Source organism: Microtus oregoni, unplaced genomic scaffold, assembly GCF_018167655.1.
Source record: "Microtus oregoni isolate MIOR12 unplaced genomic scaffold, Mior012 000025F_ref0000491, whole genome shotgun sequence".
Taxonomy (NCBI): domain Eukaryota; kingdom Metazoa; phylum Chordata; class Mammalia; order Rodentia; family Cricetidae; genus Microtus; species Microtus oregoni.
This window is the reverse complement of record NW_024543084.1, coordinates 19,060,694-19,078,694: the sequence shown is the minus strand read 5'-3', so window position 1 is coordinate 19,078,694 and position 18,001 is coordinate 19,060,694. Positions and strand designations below refer to the sequence as shown.

Here is an 18,001-nt window from a genome sequence, read left to right as displayed (position 1 = left end):
ATTTATATGTGTGTGCGCATGTGTGTTCATCCTTTCCCACATTGATTTATATGTGTATGTGCATGTGTGTACATCCTTTCCCACATTGATTTATATGTGTGTGTGCATGTCTGTTCATCCTTTCCCACGTTGATTTATATGTGTGTGCATGTGTATGCATATGTGTGTGCATTCTTTCCCACATTGATCTATATGTGTGTATGTGCATGTGTGTGAACATGTGTGCGTGTGTGTGCGCATGTGCATGTATGATTGCATGTGCATGTGTGTGTGTTACATATATGTTCATGCATTCTATATAGTTTATGCTCTGAGACAATTCCCAAGATTCTCCTCATGAATACTATTTGCTTAAGGCTTAATTCTTGGTTGATTTTAAATAGGAAGGTTTTTATGAATACAACTGAAGGAATGAAGTTGGGAAAGGTGTGTTTGATCATTAGATGTGTCCCTGTGTCTCACAAATTTGTCAATGTTGCATGATGACTGATTCCTCTACTCCTGTGGTGGATAAGATCAGTGTTTTGCCTTTCTGGACAGGTGTTTCAAGCTTTCGATAAGCATGACCTGGGCTGTGGGGCAGGTGGCGGCCGTAACAATGCAGATGTGTTCCATCTGGCTGGACTCACATTCCTCACCAACGCAAACGCGGATGACTCCCAGCAACACGGTAAAACATTCAGCACTTCTGTGGCTGGGAGGTTCCTCCAGCCCTCATTTTACCTCACTTCAAGAGACTACCCCGGGTCTATAGAGTCCCCCTAAGGTATCCAGTGTGGGTACAGATCGGGGAAGGAGCAGAGAAGCAAGTCCTTAGAGCTCAGCAGCCAGCCAGTTTAGCCAGCCAGAGAGCTCCAAGTTCAGGGAGACCCTGTCTCAGAAAGTAGGACAAAAGCTGTAGAGATGGCTCAGTGGTTAAGAGCACTGGCTGCTTTTTCAAAGGACCCAGGTTCAATTCCCAGCACCCACATGGCAGCTCACACTATCCAGAACCCCAGTTCCAGAGAATCTGATGTCCTTTACTGGTCTCCTGGGGCACGAGGCATGCACACATTATATACATGCCGGCAAAGTATTCATAGATATCAAATACATGCATGCATACATACATACATACATACATACATACATAAAGGTGGAGAGTAACGGAAAAAACAACTGACATTGACCTTTGACCTCCACGTGCAGCTTCACACACACTAGCATGCACATGTACACACGTTGCGCACACACACACAACTTAACGTGTTTTGTTCATTTTCAAGATAAAATACAACCTCTTTAGTGTAGTCCTCAGTGCCCCCATTGTCTTCCTGGCCTACCCAACCCCTTCTCACCCTGCTCTTCCTTGAAGGCTGCATTCTCCTTATAAGCCTGTTTCAGCTAGAATAAGAATGCCCTCCAGGTGCCAAGGTGCACATCCGCAAATCCAAGGCACTGGGGAGGCGGAGGTGGGAGGACTGAGTTGGAGGCCAACCCTGTCTCAAAAGCAGTGAACAAGCTCCTCCGGGGGCTCTCTCCTCTGCGCACAATTAGCCATGGCCTCCTCCATTGCTGCAGAGGATTTTATAGAAACTAGGTCTGTTTGCAGTTCCGCTGTGCTGCCCCAGTTTACCTCTGGCTTCTAAAACTCTATGGTTCCTCCATGTTGCGACCATTAAACCCCACCGTTGCACACCTTAGTCCTACGTCTTGTCTCTCTTCCAGTGCCACAACTCTTTGATAGCAGATATCACATGGTAGTGACCATGTTTGTGTGGTTTTAAAATGTTCACAGTTCTAAGCTGGGCGGTGGTGGTGCACGCCTTTAATCCCAGCACTCGGGAGGCAGAGGCAGGTGGATCTCTAGGAGTTTGAGGCCAGCCTGGTCTACAAGAGCTAGTTCCAGGACGGGCACCAAAGCTACAGAGAAACCCTGTCTCGAAAAACCAAAAAAAGAAAAATGTTCACAGTTCTACTTGACACCATGACAGTCATCCTCATATTTAAAGCAATACAGCTCTAAAAACAAATAAAAGACAGGGCCAGCGGGATGGCACAGTGGGTACCAGTATTTGCGACTTTGGAACCCCACTGTGGAAGGAGAGAAGCAGCTGCTGCAAGCTGTCCTCTGACCTCCTCTTGCACACTTGCATTGAGTGCACACATGCATACACACAAGCAAATAAATAAATGTTTAACAAAATTAAAAGAGGAAAATGTAACTCAACAACAATTTGTCTCCTGCTAAATGTAACCAATGGATCCTAAAAGCAGCCATATTCAAAACCAAGATTATAAGACAAACCAGAGTACATGATGCTAGATCCTTGATGAACCGTGTTATATTCAAAGGTGGAACACACAGAAACACAGAGTCTAATCTAGTTTTTTGTCTTTTTATTTAATTTATTTATTTGGTTTATTGAGACAGGGTTTCTCTGTTTAACAGTCCTGGCTATCCTGGAACTCACTCTGCCTCCTGAGTGCTGACATTAAAGGCATGCACCACCACAGCCTGGTTTATTTATTCTCATACAATACATCCTGAATGTGGCATCCCCTCCCTCCACTCCTCCCAGTTCTCCCTCACACCTCTCCTCTCCACTAGACTTCCATTTTACTTCAGAGAAGAGCAGGCCTCCCAGAGATATCGCCTGAACACAGCATCGAAAGAAGCAATAAGACTAGCCACAAACCCTCATATCAAGGTTGGGCAAGGCACTCAGTAGGAGGAAAAGGGTCCCAAGAGCAGACAGAAGAGTTGCAGACACGCCTGCGCCCACTGTTAGGAGCCCCACAAGAACACCAAGCTACACAATCCGAGCATGCATGCAAGGGTCTTGTGCAGCGCTATGCAATAACCCTAATCTGAATCAGGCTGTCGGTACAGACTTGTTAAATCAATCACTCGGGGTGTTTCAAATACTCTTATGAAACTTATTTTTATTTTAGATTTTATGTCCTTTCCCCAATTTTCTATATCTCTGTCTTTTTCAAAACAGATGAATCATGTGAAGAAATCCTCAGGCCAAAAAGAGAAGTGCACACCCTCCTGCAGAAGAAAATAAAGGAGCAAGGTGGGCTGCAAGGTTCTTCTGCTTGAAAAACATGACAACCACATGGCCGCTGTTGGAAATGAAACCCTGTAGACCCTCCCCAAGTTCCTAAGGATGAGTAAAAAGGAGATGCGTGGCGGTCTAGATCACCGCCTTCCCTAAGCTTAACCCAACAAAGCTGGCGTTTCACTAGCTGTACCCTTAACTTGGAGACGCCTGTCTTTACTGAGTGTAGAGATCACCCACACGCACAGGCCCTGGCTTCCGTGTCTGGTACTTGGAGTACAAAGGAGGCATTTCTATCTCTAGAAACTAAAGAGATTGACTTTTAGCTGCCAGTGCTTCCTTTCTACAAACTTCATCTAGTAATTAAAATCATGTTCTTTGATTTTATTCTGGCAAAATCCGTGGTTGACAAGAAACCTATTTCTTTTATGTACTTAACAGCTAATAGCACTGAGAGTAGTGTTTTTCAGCATGCAAGTGTGACCCCTCCACAGCTATCGCCTCAGACTATTGAAAAACACAGATATTTACATTACAACTCAGAACAATAGCAAAATTACAGTTATGAAGTAGCAATGAAAATAATTTTATGGTGGGGTCACCACAACGTGAGGAACTGTGTTAAAGGATTGTAGCATTAGGAAAGATGAGAACTTAGATTATTCTTTAGAAAATATAGATAATGAAAATTATTCAAGCCAGACATGGTAATGTACTCCTTTAATCCCAGAATGCAGGACGAGGCAGAGACAGGTGGATCTCTGTGGGTTTTAGACCAACCTGTGTACAAAGTGAGTTCCAGGACAGCCAGGGCTCCAGGGCTCCACAGAGAAACCCTGTCTCAGAAAACAAAAGGAAAACAAAACTGAAAATTATTTAAAAGATTTTTGTGATAATTAACCATCTTTTGGTAATAAAATTTAACTTTACTTACCAGTTTTAATAGGTTATTTACCTGTAAACATATAAAGAACATGGACTAGGAAGGATCACCTAGACAAGTCCATCAGTTTTGATGCTTTTTCTGACAGTTCTTACAAGACAAGAGGACACCCTTAGTGAAGGGCTGCAGACCAGGTCAGGAAGATGTTAGAAAAACAAGGATAATAACAATAACCATCTTTAAATATGTCAAAGTCTCTTGGGTATTTAATTTGTTCTACTCAAAAGGGTGTTTGAAGTCTTTCCAAAGTTAGTATTTAGCTTAGTTGCCAGAGGCCCTTCAACCATTCAGCACCAGTTGGGACAGACCACCTGCTGAGGTCGCTTCTGCCATGCTTTTGGAGACTTCCCAAAAAGAAGCTGGTCAGTTGACCAGCTCCAACTGCTGTAGTGAGGAGGCTATTTGACGGCAGGAACCAAATATCCCTTGAGAGTTCTAAACCTGCGATGTTAGGATTGTGGGTGATAAGGTTTCTGTGTTGTCACTATTTCAGCTGCTAAATACAAGCACCCAGTGCCAAAGAAATGTTGTTTTGATGGAGCCCGGCATAACATCCATGAAACCTGTGCACAACGAGTTGCCAGGGTCACCATTGGTCCAAACTGTGTCAGGGCTTTCAATGAGTGTTGTATCATCGCAACCAAGATCCGACAAGAAGCTTCTCTTAAACTTGTACAGTTGGGGAGGATGCGTAAGTATGAGTTTTTCTGCCAGAATCCTATCTGATATGAGGGATTTTATGTAAATTAATGCTGCTAAGAAAGGCGGCCTAGATGTTTCGGAAAAACTGAAAGAAGAAATGATCACTCATACATATCCAAACTCTTATTCTTGGGGATTTGGAATGGTATAATTCCCAGTCAAGCCTAGATCCGGATCCGATGTCAATCTAATGCCCACTCGTTCCCAAAGCTTGAGCCTTGAATTGGTTAAACCCAAAAGACCCTTGAATCCTAAAATTTTGTATTTCTGTTATGACCATTGAAAATGAAGTCTGTGCTGGGCGGTGGTGGCACACTTCTTTAATCCCAGCACTCGGGAGGCAGAGACAGGTGGATCTCTGTGAGTTCAAGGTCAGCCTGGTCTACAGAGCAAGTTCCAGGACAGGCTCCAAAAATCTACAGAGAAACCCTAAATTGAAGAAACAAAAATAAATAAATAAGGTTGTGTTTACACTGACCAAATGCAGCCAAAGACCTCTAACCAGAGCAAAACATTGCTCACTTGTGATAAAACTGGAAGTCTTTTTTCAGTTTCAGGCAACAATGTTCTTTAGAATTTATAAAACTTTCTGTTTTCCAAACTTTTAGAACTTCATGTATGCATCATCTTTAGGGAACAAAAGAAAGAAACAAAGGCAAAAGGCATCTCCCCTTTCTACTCTGTTTTGCTTAGCTGTGCATCTTACCAACACAATCAATCTCAATTGGTACATCCTACAGACATAAAAGACATTGCAATTTAAAAAAATTCATGCCATTTAGGGATCATTTTACCATAACCGTGATATTATTTGGTTAATGAAGCACCATTTTGATGAACAATCTAGTACACAATTTTTTCATTTCCCAGTTTTTCAGCTGGCATCCTCCAGCTGGCTTTGGCTGTGTGGTACCCACTTTGCACCCCCTCCCTGCTGAGTCTACACCCTATGCTAGAGAGCTGGGCCCCCCAGAATCCCATCTGTCTTGCCACACATCTCCAAGGCCACCAAGCTGCGTGGGCTCCTCTGCCTGCCCTGGCGAGTGAATGGCCTCCTCAGGGATCCCAGGCCCATGCTGCCCATGCTAATGTCTGAAAACTGTTGTTTCTGATATTGTGTCTGGTTTTCTGTTTCTAGACTTGGTGGTAAATTCCCAGCCCCCTATTAATGCATCTTGGGTGGAAGCAGATGCCCCATCTACTAAAGGAAATGCAAATTACCAATTAAGTCGGAGATCGCAGAAAACGTCCATGTTTTCTAATAGAAATCTAATTTCCAAGATCACAAAATTGCGGATAACTTTATGGGCTCCCTGATTTCGTGTACAATCTCAGAAAGACAAGTCCTGGGATGTTTCTTCACTGTTTCTCCAGTGTCCTTAAGAGACGCATTCTAAGGTTTTAAAGTTCCGTTTTAAATCATTAACCACCATGCCTTACTGACCTTTTAGAAAACAGTTAAGTCACAAATGCATGGTTTTATTTAAATATTCACCTGTAAGCAGAATTTATATTGGCTTCTATAACTAAATATATTTTCCCCTAGACATAAAGACCCTGTTACCAGCAATGAAAGCAGACATTCGAAGCTACTTTCCCGAGAGCTGGCTATGGGAAGTTCATCATGTTCCCAAAAGGTGTGTTTATGTTCTGCTGGCAGAAGATGTGGAAAATTCAAATATTATTGCCCAAAATCTTGACACTACTGTTTCCCTATTATTAAGATAATGTCACTATCAGGTTAAATTTTGTTTTGTTTCTTTGTTTAGTGTTTAGTATACTTTTGTCTGAGAATTGAGTCCAGGGCAACATCAGTTATTACTAAGAAAGGGTACTACTCTATTTGGTTTATCTTTAATGTGCAATTACTGCATGCAGTTAGCTATGTGCTATATGATATATTAATTAATATGCATTTACTGCACAGTTAGTTATGTGCTATATGATATATTAATATGCATTTACTGCACGCAGTTAGCTATGTGCTATATGATATATTAATATGCGTTAACTGCACGCAATTAGCTATGTGTTGTATGATATATTAATTAATATGCATTTACTGCACGCAGTTAGCTATGTGCTATATGCCATATTGGGCAACTGTTTTCAACATAAAAGCAGCTGTATATAAAACAGATGAAAGAAAAATGGAGTTATGCTTTGTTGAACTCTTTATTAGAGTTCCAGTTTAATGGGAAGCCTCTCTGTAGCAGGTATTGGAGGCAGTGTTGAAAACACTGGGTCCCATCTCATCATTTCCAGTCCAGCCGTCACCGGCTTTGCACTGGTGCCCAGCCTAGGTCCTCTGTGTGCATCTCCTGGTCCTTCCCCTTGTAAATCCGTCTTCCACACTTCTTTCCGTCTTCCCCTTGTGAATCCCTTCTTCCCAGCACTGCTACTTACTCAGCGCTTCTAGTAACATTTATAGATAGATAGATAGATAGATAGATAGATAGATAGACAGACAGATAGAATTATCCCTGCACCAGAACACGATTAGATCAATTCCTAGTACCAGTGACCCCTGTTGCAGGGACCACGTGGTGTTTGAGAAGCCTGTCTCCTTACCTCTTTAAAGTCAATACCTCAAAGCAAAACGTGAGTCCAGATCTCTGTGTTACATCCAGGACACGTAAATATGAATGTGTTAACTGGACACTTTCAATGCCATCTTGGTACAGTGGGTACACTGACATGCAACTCATGTCTAATATCTGCATAACTGTCTTCCACTAGACGCCAGCAGGACCGTAGCTTACAAACACTGTGCACTTGGTATTGTACCTAATGAAGAATCAGGAGGCCAGAGCTACAGTAAACACGCAGGCTTAGATTCGCCTGTAGATTTCAGTCACACTGGTTTCTTAGAAGCTCTGTCACACAGTTCCTTTCTTTGCCCCAGGTATTAGCATGTAACAGCAGGTGTGTGTGCTCTGACAGGGCCTTGCTTCAAGGGTGTCCTCCCTCCAGTCTTCACGCCACAGGTGCAATGTCTCCAAACCTGAGATGGGGGGAGTGGGGCAGATGCTGAATACATCTGGATCAGTTTTTCCTTAATAGCTGATGTAATACTGTCAACACCAGTGTTTCACTGAAGCTGAATAGCGTACGTTTTCTCTTCCAGTGTCTGTGATAAAATGCCTGGGAAATGCAACTTAAGGGACCATGGGTTGATTATAGATTATAGCTCACTGTTCTGAGATTCAATTCGTCTCTGTGGGAAAGAACTGGCACAAGCCTGAGGCATTGATGGGGAGGAAGCAGGAATAGCAAATGCTCCTGCTCAGCTGGCTTCTCCTCTTAGGGAAATCGCAGACCCAGGCCTAGGGAATGGCACTGCCCTTTTTTGTTGGTTTTTTGTTTGTTTTGGGTTTTTGAAACAGAGTTCTCTATGTAGCCCTGGCTGTCCTGGAACTCACTATGTAAACCAGGCTAGCCTTGAACTTACAAAGATCTGCCTGCCTTCGACTCCTAAGTGCTGGGATTAAAGGCGTGCGCCACCACTGCCTGACACCACTGCCCGTTTTTAGGGTGGATCTTTACTCCTCAGTTAACCCCTGTCAAGAAAGTGACTCACAGGTACACCCAGAGGCTAGCCTAAGGAAGACAGTCCTCCACAGGTACACCCAGAGGCTAGCCTAAAGAAGACAGTCCTCCACTGGTACTCCCAGAGGCTAGCCTAAGGAAGACAGTCCTTCCTCCACAGGTACACCCAGAGACTAGCCTAAGGGAGACAGTCCTTCCTCCACAGGTACACCCAGAGGCTAGCCTAAGCAAGACAGTCCTCCACTGGTACTCCCAGAGGCTAGCCTAAGGAAGACAGTCCTCCACAGGTACACACAGAGGCTAGCCTAAGGAAGACAGTCCTCCACTGGTACTCCCAGAGGCTAGCCTAAGGAAGACAGTCCTCCACAGGTACACCCAGAGGCTAGCCTAAGGAAGACAGTCCTCTACAGATACACCCAGAGGCTTGGCTTCTGAGTGAGTCTAAAGCTTATCAAGTTGGTGATATTAACCATGACAAATCCCAATGTTTGATGGATGTTCCAGGAGCCAGCTGCAGGTTGTGCTGCCTGACTCACTCACTACCTGGGAGGTCCAAGGCATCGGCATTTCAGACAGCGGTAAGACACTGAGTCTCAGGAGGCATTGCTAACCACAAGATGTAATTCTTTGTTACTGTAAATTTCGTTTGTCTAGGATATAAGAGGCAAACTTTTAATTTTCTTTCTTTTCAAAAGACTTCGATGCAGCTATACCTGTCAAACTACTGACTTTCCTCTGCTCTTCTACTAGCTGCTGGTTACAGCGCTGTGATCAAATCCCTCCTTTCCTTCGCTTTTGATAGCAGTGAGAGATTGGGGCGAGTTAAAAATAAAGCTCCGTCCTCTCTTGGGCTGATGTCCCTTGGAACTGACTTCACAGAGACACGTCACAAACAACTTCTGGGTTACTCTCATCTGTCTCACACTCTTGTCCACACAAACTCTTAGTCTCCACCATCAATGTTTTATAGTCATTCAATGGACCCGTCACTAAATATGCAAAAAGATTTGGTACTCTAACTAATAAGCATTCTCATATTTTAAATAGAATTAAATATTTGGCAAACAAATGAAATATTATTTTGACACATTTTAGTACCAATGAAGTATGATAAGAATTCCCTAATATGATCATACCTTGCTTTCCCTTTGGGCTAAAGGTATATGTGTTGCTGATACACTCAAGGCAAAAGTGCTCAAAGATATCTTTCTGGAGATGAACATACCGTATTCTGTTGTACGAGGGGAGCAGATCCAGTTAAAAGGAACCGTTTACAATTACAGGACTTCAGGGACAATGGTGAGTCATGATTCGTTGTTAGAATAACAGAGAAAGAAAATGCTCTCTAGTTGTCTGAGGGGATGTCATTAAAATAACACACACACTCAACTCCAATAAACCCAGGCATTGAGTGTTGTCCTAGAAAATGTCCTACACTTTGGCATGTGGAGTGGGGTAGAAAGAAGGAAAGGCTAGAACATGGCCATGTGAGCTCATCTGCCATGCTGAGTTTCACAGAGAGGGAGTTTACACGCGGTTTTCTGTGTTCCTCAGTCCCGTGACGCTAGCAGCCCTCTCCTGTGCTGCCTCTTCACTATCCCTGCTCATCTTCTCTTTGTGTATCTTGTCATCCTCTCTGAAATCTTGATTTCAACACCTCCCCTCCAGCCATAGCCTCCTTACCACTTTGCTAAGCATTGCCAATATTTCCATAGCAAGTCTGAACCCCATAGAGACCCCCAGCCATTGATTGACTCAAAACCTTTTCTCTTATCCTCCAGACCTATGTCTTTACTCTCCCCTTGTACAAGCTATTCATGAATCATCATATAACCACACTGCCTAAAATTACACCAACCCCCACAGCCTCCCTCACTCAGGATCCAAACAGTGAAAACCTCCAGCCATGGGGAACCTTCCCATTTGTGTTTTCTCTGGAGGGCATCTCTACCACTAACTATACAATAGGCTGGCAGGTTTCATCAAAATCACAAGACTTAGATGGAAACCCAACACTGTTCACAAATCAAACTATCTTTTTAAATCTCTAGTTTTATTCTTAGGACTGAGTGTGTCAGTGGTTCCTCTAACATTTTTAAAGAAGCTGTGCTTTCCGTTGGCACACTAAAATTGGCATACAAAACCTTTCATTATCAACTTTTAAAAGATGCCATCTATAACTTTTTAAATAATTTTAAATATTTAAAAATCACATCAGTATTTGAAATAAGACTTTTACATCATTTGAATGTGCATAGTGGACTCTAAATAGCAAAGTAATGTATTTTTAAATATTCAAATAAGTTATTACATCATTTCTTTTTCTCTTTTAATTCAATTTTATTCTACTCACTTATACTTGATGCTAATGCTTGTATTTTTTCCTATTAACCATCTTGTTATATTTTGATGCAAATATATTTATAAACAACAAAAATATTTTAGAACTCATTTTAAGACTCTAATTTTGTATTCAGCGATCATTACAAATATTAATAGTATATAATTGATTTTTTTAAAAGCATGCTACAAATTTTTACAAATAAAATAGTATGTTACAAATTTTTTAAAGTCCCTAAAAGGGGTGGGGTGGAGAAATGTCTCCACCACTAGGAGTGTGGAGTTCTCTTCCAGAGGACCTGATTCTCTTTCCCAGAACCCACGTGGGGAGGCGCCCCCAGCTGTGCCTCCAGCTCTCTGGACTGCAGGTTTCTGCGTTCAACTGTGGACACACACACAGATACATAGTCAAAAAGAAAAGAAATCTTTAAAACTAGAATTTTATGAAGAAAAGCAAATGCTTTCTGTCAGTCTAATGACTATGAGTTCTAGAAATAATAGTGGGCTCAGGAGAAATTCCATTCTAAATAAATTACAATCATTTTTATACATCAAAAATTGAGAAAATAAAGATATTGTCAATTTTATTATCCTCGTATCAACATACTTTTATTTAAAACGTTGGAGTCTGTAATCAGATTGTTTTCTATGATGGCTCTCTGTCCTAGCTCCCCAATCCTACACGGCCACAGCACAGGCAGCCAAAGTTATTGTGATAAACGGCAACACAACTGAGCTGTGATGGTTATGGCAGCACCAGCTGTATCGAATCTTTAACTCATCAATACGTCCATTACATCAAAACAAGTGCATCGTGGTTCAGGGCTAACGCCGTCCCTTTCCCTCTCATAGTGTGACTGTCGTCCTGTGCGCTGAGGGCTAGTAATTCTGGATCACACCTGCGACCTTGTTAACTGAAGTTATGTGGAGATTCTAGGTTCTGTTCTGGTCCTCTGAAGAATATTTAGGTTTGCTTACATATCTTAGCAGACATTGGACAGCTGTCACCCCAGACTCTGGAGTGCAGTCCTTTTAGCCTTAGCTGGGATACTTAGCACCGTGCTATGTGTAGGTCAAGGGTCAGCATACTGTGACCGTCTTTTCTGCCGCTGTGACGTCCTCACTCTGCCCTCTTTCCCTGAGCCAGCAAGGTGGAAGGCTTCTACTGGGGATTTACTCAACTCAAAGCACTAATGGAACCCACCCTCAGTCAAAAAGACAACAAGTCCCATCCTGGTGTCATTCCCATCTTCCAAGCGTCCCTTGTCCTTCAGGCTGTCATTTGCTTAGATGTCTAGTGTTCGTGGCTGGTCTTAGCCTCGTGGCAATCACTGAAATCAGAAATACTGCTGCATGTAGCTTTTTACCCATATTGACCATCAGGTTCAAACGTTCTTTCCTAATTTCAACTTACCACAAGGATTTATTGTAGTTATTATTATTTGGATTAGGTCTTTTGGTTTGGTTGTTTTGTTGTTGTTTGAGACAAGGTCTCAGTATGTAGTTCAGGCTGGCCTGGAACTGTCTGCATAGCCTAGACTTTCAGGCTAGCCTGGAACTGTCTGCATGGCTCAGACTGGACTCAAAGTTAGGGTCTTCCTAGGCCAGCCTCTCTAGTGCTGGCATCAGAGTCTCATGACGCCATGCCTGGATTTTTATGAACTTGTGTTGCATGCTTCTCTGCCCGACACCTGCTATGCTGGGGAATCCCTGACCCATCATCTCCTCTGGCTCCTCCCCTATGCAGCATGGTTGGCACTGTCCCAAAAATACACCCAAGGGGGAAAAGGAACTTTATGTTTGGGGGAGTCCCACAAAATCAGCTATTGATCCCCTCTCGTTTTGGCACTTTGCATGTCCCAAACAACAACAAAACAACCAAACTAAACCAAGCAGTGCTTTCCCTCGGGCTCACCTGCGTGCTTCTGGAAGTTATGGATTGTATTCCTCAGGCATAGTTCCTGATTCTATCAGTTCACTAAACTGAAGATTAATATATATTCATCTCTGAGCCAGAAATCAACAGACACTGTCGCCAGGAAATGAGAGGACTCACACAGTCCGTTTCCGTTCACCGTTGGTAAAAGGAGAGCCTGGGTGTAAGCCTATCTTTCCAGAGTGTGTTTTTATTGTAAATAAATGACAAGTAGGTACAAGTGGAAAGTCAATAGGATTAGGAGTGGAGTTGGCTGTCTACTAGGTGAGTCTTTGCATGAGCTGGCTGTCATCCGTCACACTGTCATTTGAGTCAAAGGCTGAGATAAAGGTAAGACTCTGAACAGCTAAACCCAAGGCTCCCACTGCCCAAGGCAACACAGAATGTGGGAGAGGGCGAAGAATGTAGCAGCCGTGGCATAACTGAGTGGACGGCACCCTGAGAAAGATGCAGCCGTTCTAGCACCGAGTCTTCAGCCACCGGGGACATTGCTATGACCCATGGCAGCATGTGTACCTGTCAGAAACCTGAAAGGAGTCTTCTGCCTTGGAACCAGACACTGCTAACAAACCAGGGGAGAGTGTGTCGCCAGACCAACATAATTTAGGGCACACTAACTTACCTTTTGCTTTTTCGTCACGTGTGGTTTAATGCGGAGGTTTTCTGATACAGTTCTTGTCCTGCTGCGTTTCAGTTCTGTGTTAGAATGTCCGCTGCAGAGGGAATCTGCACATCAGGGGGCTCAACTGGTAGCCATCAGGCCTCCAGGTCCTCCAGATGTGCGCGCCAGAGTATCGAGGGCTCCTCCACTCACTTGGTGACCTTCAGCCTGCTTCCTCTGGAAATTGGACTCCACTCCATCAACTTCTCACTAGAGACTGCTTTTGGAAGAGAAATCTTAGTGAAAACATTACGGGTGGTGGTAAGAAAAACAGGGTTCTTTTAAATTTTCCTTTGTTGCTGGGGGACATGCTCTCAACAATCTGTGTGGATAATTACATTTGGGGCCGGAAGCAAGGGAGAGAGGATGACATAAACAGAACACGGAAACAGCTGAGGAAGCTGACGGAAGCCCTCCCGCATTTTTGGCGCTATTCTTGTAATTTTTACATTAATCTGAAATTACACTTAAAATTATGAAATAGAAGAACAACCCCTACGTACTGTAGAAAATAAGAATACCAAAAATCCACCAAGAAAAAGAAAAGTCACCCAGGCCCAGAGATTCCCAAGTTTTGCTATTTGATACTCATCTTCTGTATATCGTTTCTGCCACCTTGAAATCCACGTGCAAGGTGTCAGGCTGGATACCAAACGTAAATCAGTAATAGACAGCACACACGTACTTAAAGACCCTGCAACGTGGAGATTTTCCACTTCATAAATGAATAAGCAGGCAGAAAGAGTGGAAACAACAACGCCTCAGCATTAGTGATCCCGCCACCGGCTGAGCGTCTTCCTACCACTGAGATCCTACAATTATGATTTGCTAGTTTAGGATAGAACATTGTTCTCGTCGAGTGTCACACTAGTTACTGACCTCACAGGCCTTCCAGCGCCTTCCTTCTTTGGTTTCGGTTTTGATCTATGCCATTGACTTCAGCAAACATGTATTCAGTTGGCACGGTGGCTTAGGTCTGTAATCCCACCCACTGAGGAGGCTAAGGCAAGTTTGAAGCCACCACGGGCAACTTGATGTGTCCTTGCTGAAAAGAAAAGCCGGGCTGACTTCTTTGTGGCCTGTCCGTCATGAGTACCTCTGTTTCACACTCGGAGCTGGAGCAGGCTTCTTGATTTTTTCAATCCTGACTCCAAGCTTCCTAGCAGCGTTTCCGGGTTTAAGTTACTGAGTTCTGCGTTGGCTTTCTTGTCTGTTCCTGGGAGCCATGGTAGCACCTTCCTCATAGAGGTTCATAAAGACTGAATAAGTTGATATATAAAGCATTTAGATAAATCACCCGACCATTTAACTGTTCACTCTGACCAACATTCAAGCATCCATTTAACTGTTCACTCTGACCAACATTCACATAGTCAGAATCTTTTCCTCACAAGGAAGCATTTATATCGACTTTGACTTTTCGGAAAAGAGGTTTCTTAATGTTTTTTGTTTGTTTGTTTTAATTGGCAAAGTGGTCCGGAGCAACTTGACTCCAGGAATTCTGGTCTTATAAATGTAAGCATGCCCTTAACAGAATATTTTCCGCTTCCCCTTTAGCCAGAAGGGGTCAGAAGAGAAAGCTATGCTGGCGTGACGCTCGACCCCAAGGGGATTTATGGTAGGAAAATATTTTGATTTTATGTGTTTTATTTCAGAAGTAGACATTGAAGTATAATTTCTTTCCTTTTTATTGTTTTTATGGAGTTATACATTTTTCTCTGCTCCCCTCCCCCTCCCCTTCTACCTTCTCGTGTGACCTACACGCTCCCAATTTACTCAGGAGATTTTGGGTTTTTTTTCTCCTTCCTATGTAGATCCATGTATGCCTCTCTTAGGGTCCTCCTTGTTGTCTAGGTTGTCTGGGGTTGTGAACTGTAGGCTGATTTTTCTTTGCTTTATGTCTAAAAGTCACGTATGAGTGAGAACATATGATATTTGTCTTTCTTGGTCTGAGTTACCTCATTCAATATGTTTTTTTTTCTAAATCCAACCATATGTCTGCAAATTTCAAGATGTCATTATTTTATACCTCTGAGTAGTAATCTGTTGTGTAAATATACCACATATTCTTTATCCATTCTTCAGTTGAGAGGCATCTAGGTTGTTTCCAGGTTCTCACTATTATGAACAACGCTGCTATGGACATAGTTGAGCACATGTCGTTGGGGTATGACTGAGCTTCCTTTGGGTATACACCCAACAGCAGTACTGCTGGGGTTTGAGGTAGATTGTTTCCTAATTTTCTAAGAAATTGACATACTTATTTCCAAAGTGGCTGTACCAGTTTACACTCCCGCCAGCAATGGAGGAGTGTTCATCTTACCCCACATCCTCTCCAGCATAAGTTGTCACCAGTACTTTTGATCTTGGCCATTCTTACAGGTGTAAGATGGAATCTCAGGGTTGTTTTGATTTGCATTTCTCTGAAAGCTAAGGGTATTGAACATTCCCTTAAGTGTCTTTTAGCCATTTTAGATTCGTCTGTTGAGAGTTCTCTGTTTAGGTCTGTACCCCATTTTTATTGGATTATTTGTTCTTTTGATGACCAGTTTCTTGAGTTCTTTGTATGTTTTGGAGATCAATCCTCTGTCCAATATGAGGTTGATGAAGCTCTTTTCTCAATTTGTAGTTTGCTGTTTTATCTTATTGACTATGTCCTTTGTTTTACAGAAGCTTCTCAGTTTCAGGAGGGTCCATTTATTGTTTCTCTCAGTGTCTGTGCTACTGGGGTTATATTTAGGAAGTGGTCTCCTATGCTAATGCATTCAAGTGTATTTCCCACTTTCTCTTCTACATGTTGATATCCAGTTATGTGAGCACCATTTGTTGAATATGCTTTCTTTTTTCTATTTTATAGTTTTTTGCTTCTTTGTCAAAAATCATGTGTTTGTAGGTGTGTGAATTGATATCCAGGTCTTCTATTCAGTTTCATTGGTCCTCCTGTTTGTTTTTATGACAATACCAGGCTGTTTTCAGTACTGTAGCTCTGAAAAAAAAAAGTACAGGATTGTTTCAGCTATCCTGGGTTTTTTGTTTATCCATATGAAGTTGAGTACTGTTCTTTCGAGGTCTATGAAAATTTTTATTGGGATTTTGATGGGCAATACATTGAATCTGTAGACTGCTTTTGGGAAGACTGCCATTTTTACTATGTTAGTTCTACCCACCCAAGAGCATGGGAGATTAAAGTGTAATTTTAATGTAACTTAAAACATCACTTTTCAGAGTGTCCAGTGTGCAGAATCAGCCATGTCTGCTTGTTATAGCGCTGCCCTCTCTGGGCGGGTGATCTGTGTGCTTGGGGCCAAGCAGACCTCTTAACTCTACTCACTGAGCACTCAGGACAAATGCATTGCAACAGTGTGTCAGATTTCTTCCTTTTGGGCCACCAACCAGCTCCCAAATCATGATGCGAGACTTATTGTTTATCTTAGGCTCATTTCTTGCTACCTCTTATAACTTAACCTGTTTCTCTTCTAGGTTTTGCCCCAGGGCTTTTTACCTTCCCTTCTCTTTATCTACTTTCACTGCTTCTGGCATCTGGCTGACAGCTGCCTGGCTTCTGTCCCTCTCTTTCTCCCTCATTCCTTCCTCCTCATTCTCCTCTTCTCTCCACTCCTATTTATTCTGTCTGCCCACCAGCCCCACCTATCTCTCTCCTGCCTAGCTATGGCCATTCAGCTTTCTATTAGACCAATCAGGTGCCTTAGGCAGGCAAGGTGAAATAAATGCAGCACAAACAAATGTAACACATCTTTATATCATTAACAAAGGCAGCAGAAACAGGTGCAGCAACCTTCACACAGTTAAAGTATATTCTGCAACGTAAACAAATGTGACAGATTTCAGCCTAGTTAGAGTAATAAGCCTAGTTACAGTAATAAATCCCCCTCATTGGATGCTCTGCTCATCATCACAATAACACGTATTTACCTCGGAAACCTCTGTCCAGACAACAGCTGACAGCTAGCCATGTTGTAATTAGCTCGCAAGCACCCTTTGGAACGCCACAGTGAGACAGTCACTTAGAAAATCCCTTCTTCACTGCTTTGTGTCCCTTCTTTTCCTTCAGCTGAGAATCTTCTCAAAGCAAGAGCTTCTCAAACATTTTTGAACTGACTCCCGGGCATGCTTCTGAAAGAACAGGTTCTCCTAACAACTGTTTCCAGCTAGACAGACTACTACAGCCCTTCTTAAATTGTTACAGTGTCAATGTATTTAGCTTCTCTGTCTGCATGGTTTTTTTTACCCTCAAAAAAAAAAACCCTTTGAAAACATCATTACCCCTCTGTAACTAAGGAGTAAGTGCAGCAGAGAAAGGCTGTGCCAATCCTGTTACCTCCATGCTCTGACACCCTTACCTCAAGCTTCCTAAACGCCTTCACTGACTAATTTTAACACAGCATCTTCATGTTTCATCAAGGCTTAAATGACAGAGAAGTTTCTTGAGGAACATTCTTATATCTTTGCCAAATCCATGCAGCTCATTGATGAGATCTCAGGATTTATTCATAGCATCTTCCTCTTGCCAGGGACTCCGCAGAGTACTAGTGCTGGTTCTGGCTAGAGCTGGATTCTCACTACAGTAACTTTGGTGAGCCTTGCAGTAAGCCTTCCTTGGCCTGGATCATGGCACCACCTGTACTATCCCTGTGCAAAATTGAAACAATAAAATAGACCATGTATACAGGACTCCTGTGAGTATGCAGTGTAGCCCTTCATTCAGTTAACTTAGTTGAAGCTTGACTCTTTGTCAGCACAGTGATAAGCAGAATCATGTTTTGGGGGTGGTAGCATGTTTTAATAATATTTTTATTTATTCTTTG

General features: G+C 42.6%; 1 protein-coding gene across 1 annotated transcript in view; it reads left to right on the top strand.

The window, feature by feature from the left end:
* The window catches only part of LOC121462708 (complement C5-like), a 103,586-nt gene that overhangs the window by 47,858 nt on the left and 37,727 nt on the right, over positions 1-18,001 (top strand). Inside the window, exons 15-22 of the mRNA XM_041674536.1 lie at positions 541-670; positions 2,985-3,059; positions 4,481-4,678; positions 6,236-6,326; positions 8,743-8,816; positions 9,398-9,537; positions 13,209-13,436; positions 14,733-14,793. Coding sequence (XP_041530470.1) covers positions 541-670; positions 2,985-3,059; positions 4,481-4,678; positions 6,236-6,326; positions 8,743-8,816; positions 9,398-9,537; positions 13,209-13,436; positions 14,733-14,793 — 997 coding nt within the window. The remainder of the gene's footprint in view (positions 1-540; positions 671-2,984; positions 3,060-4,480; positions 4,679-6,235; positions 6,327-8,742; positions 8,817-9,397; positions 9,538-13,208; positions 13,437-14,732; positions 14,794-18,001) is intronic.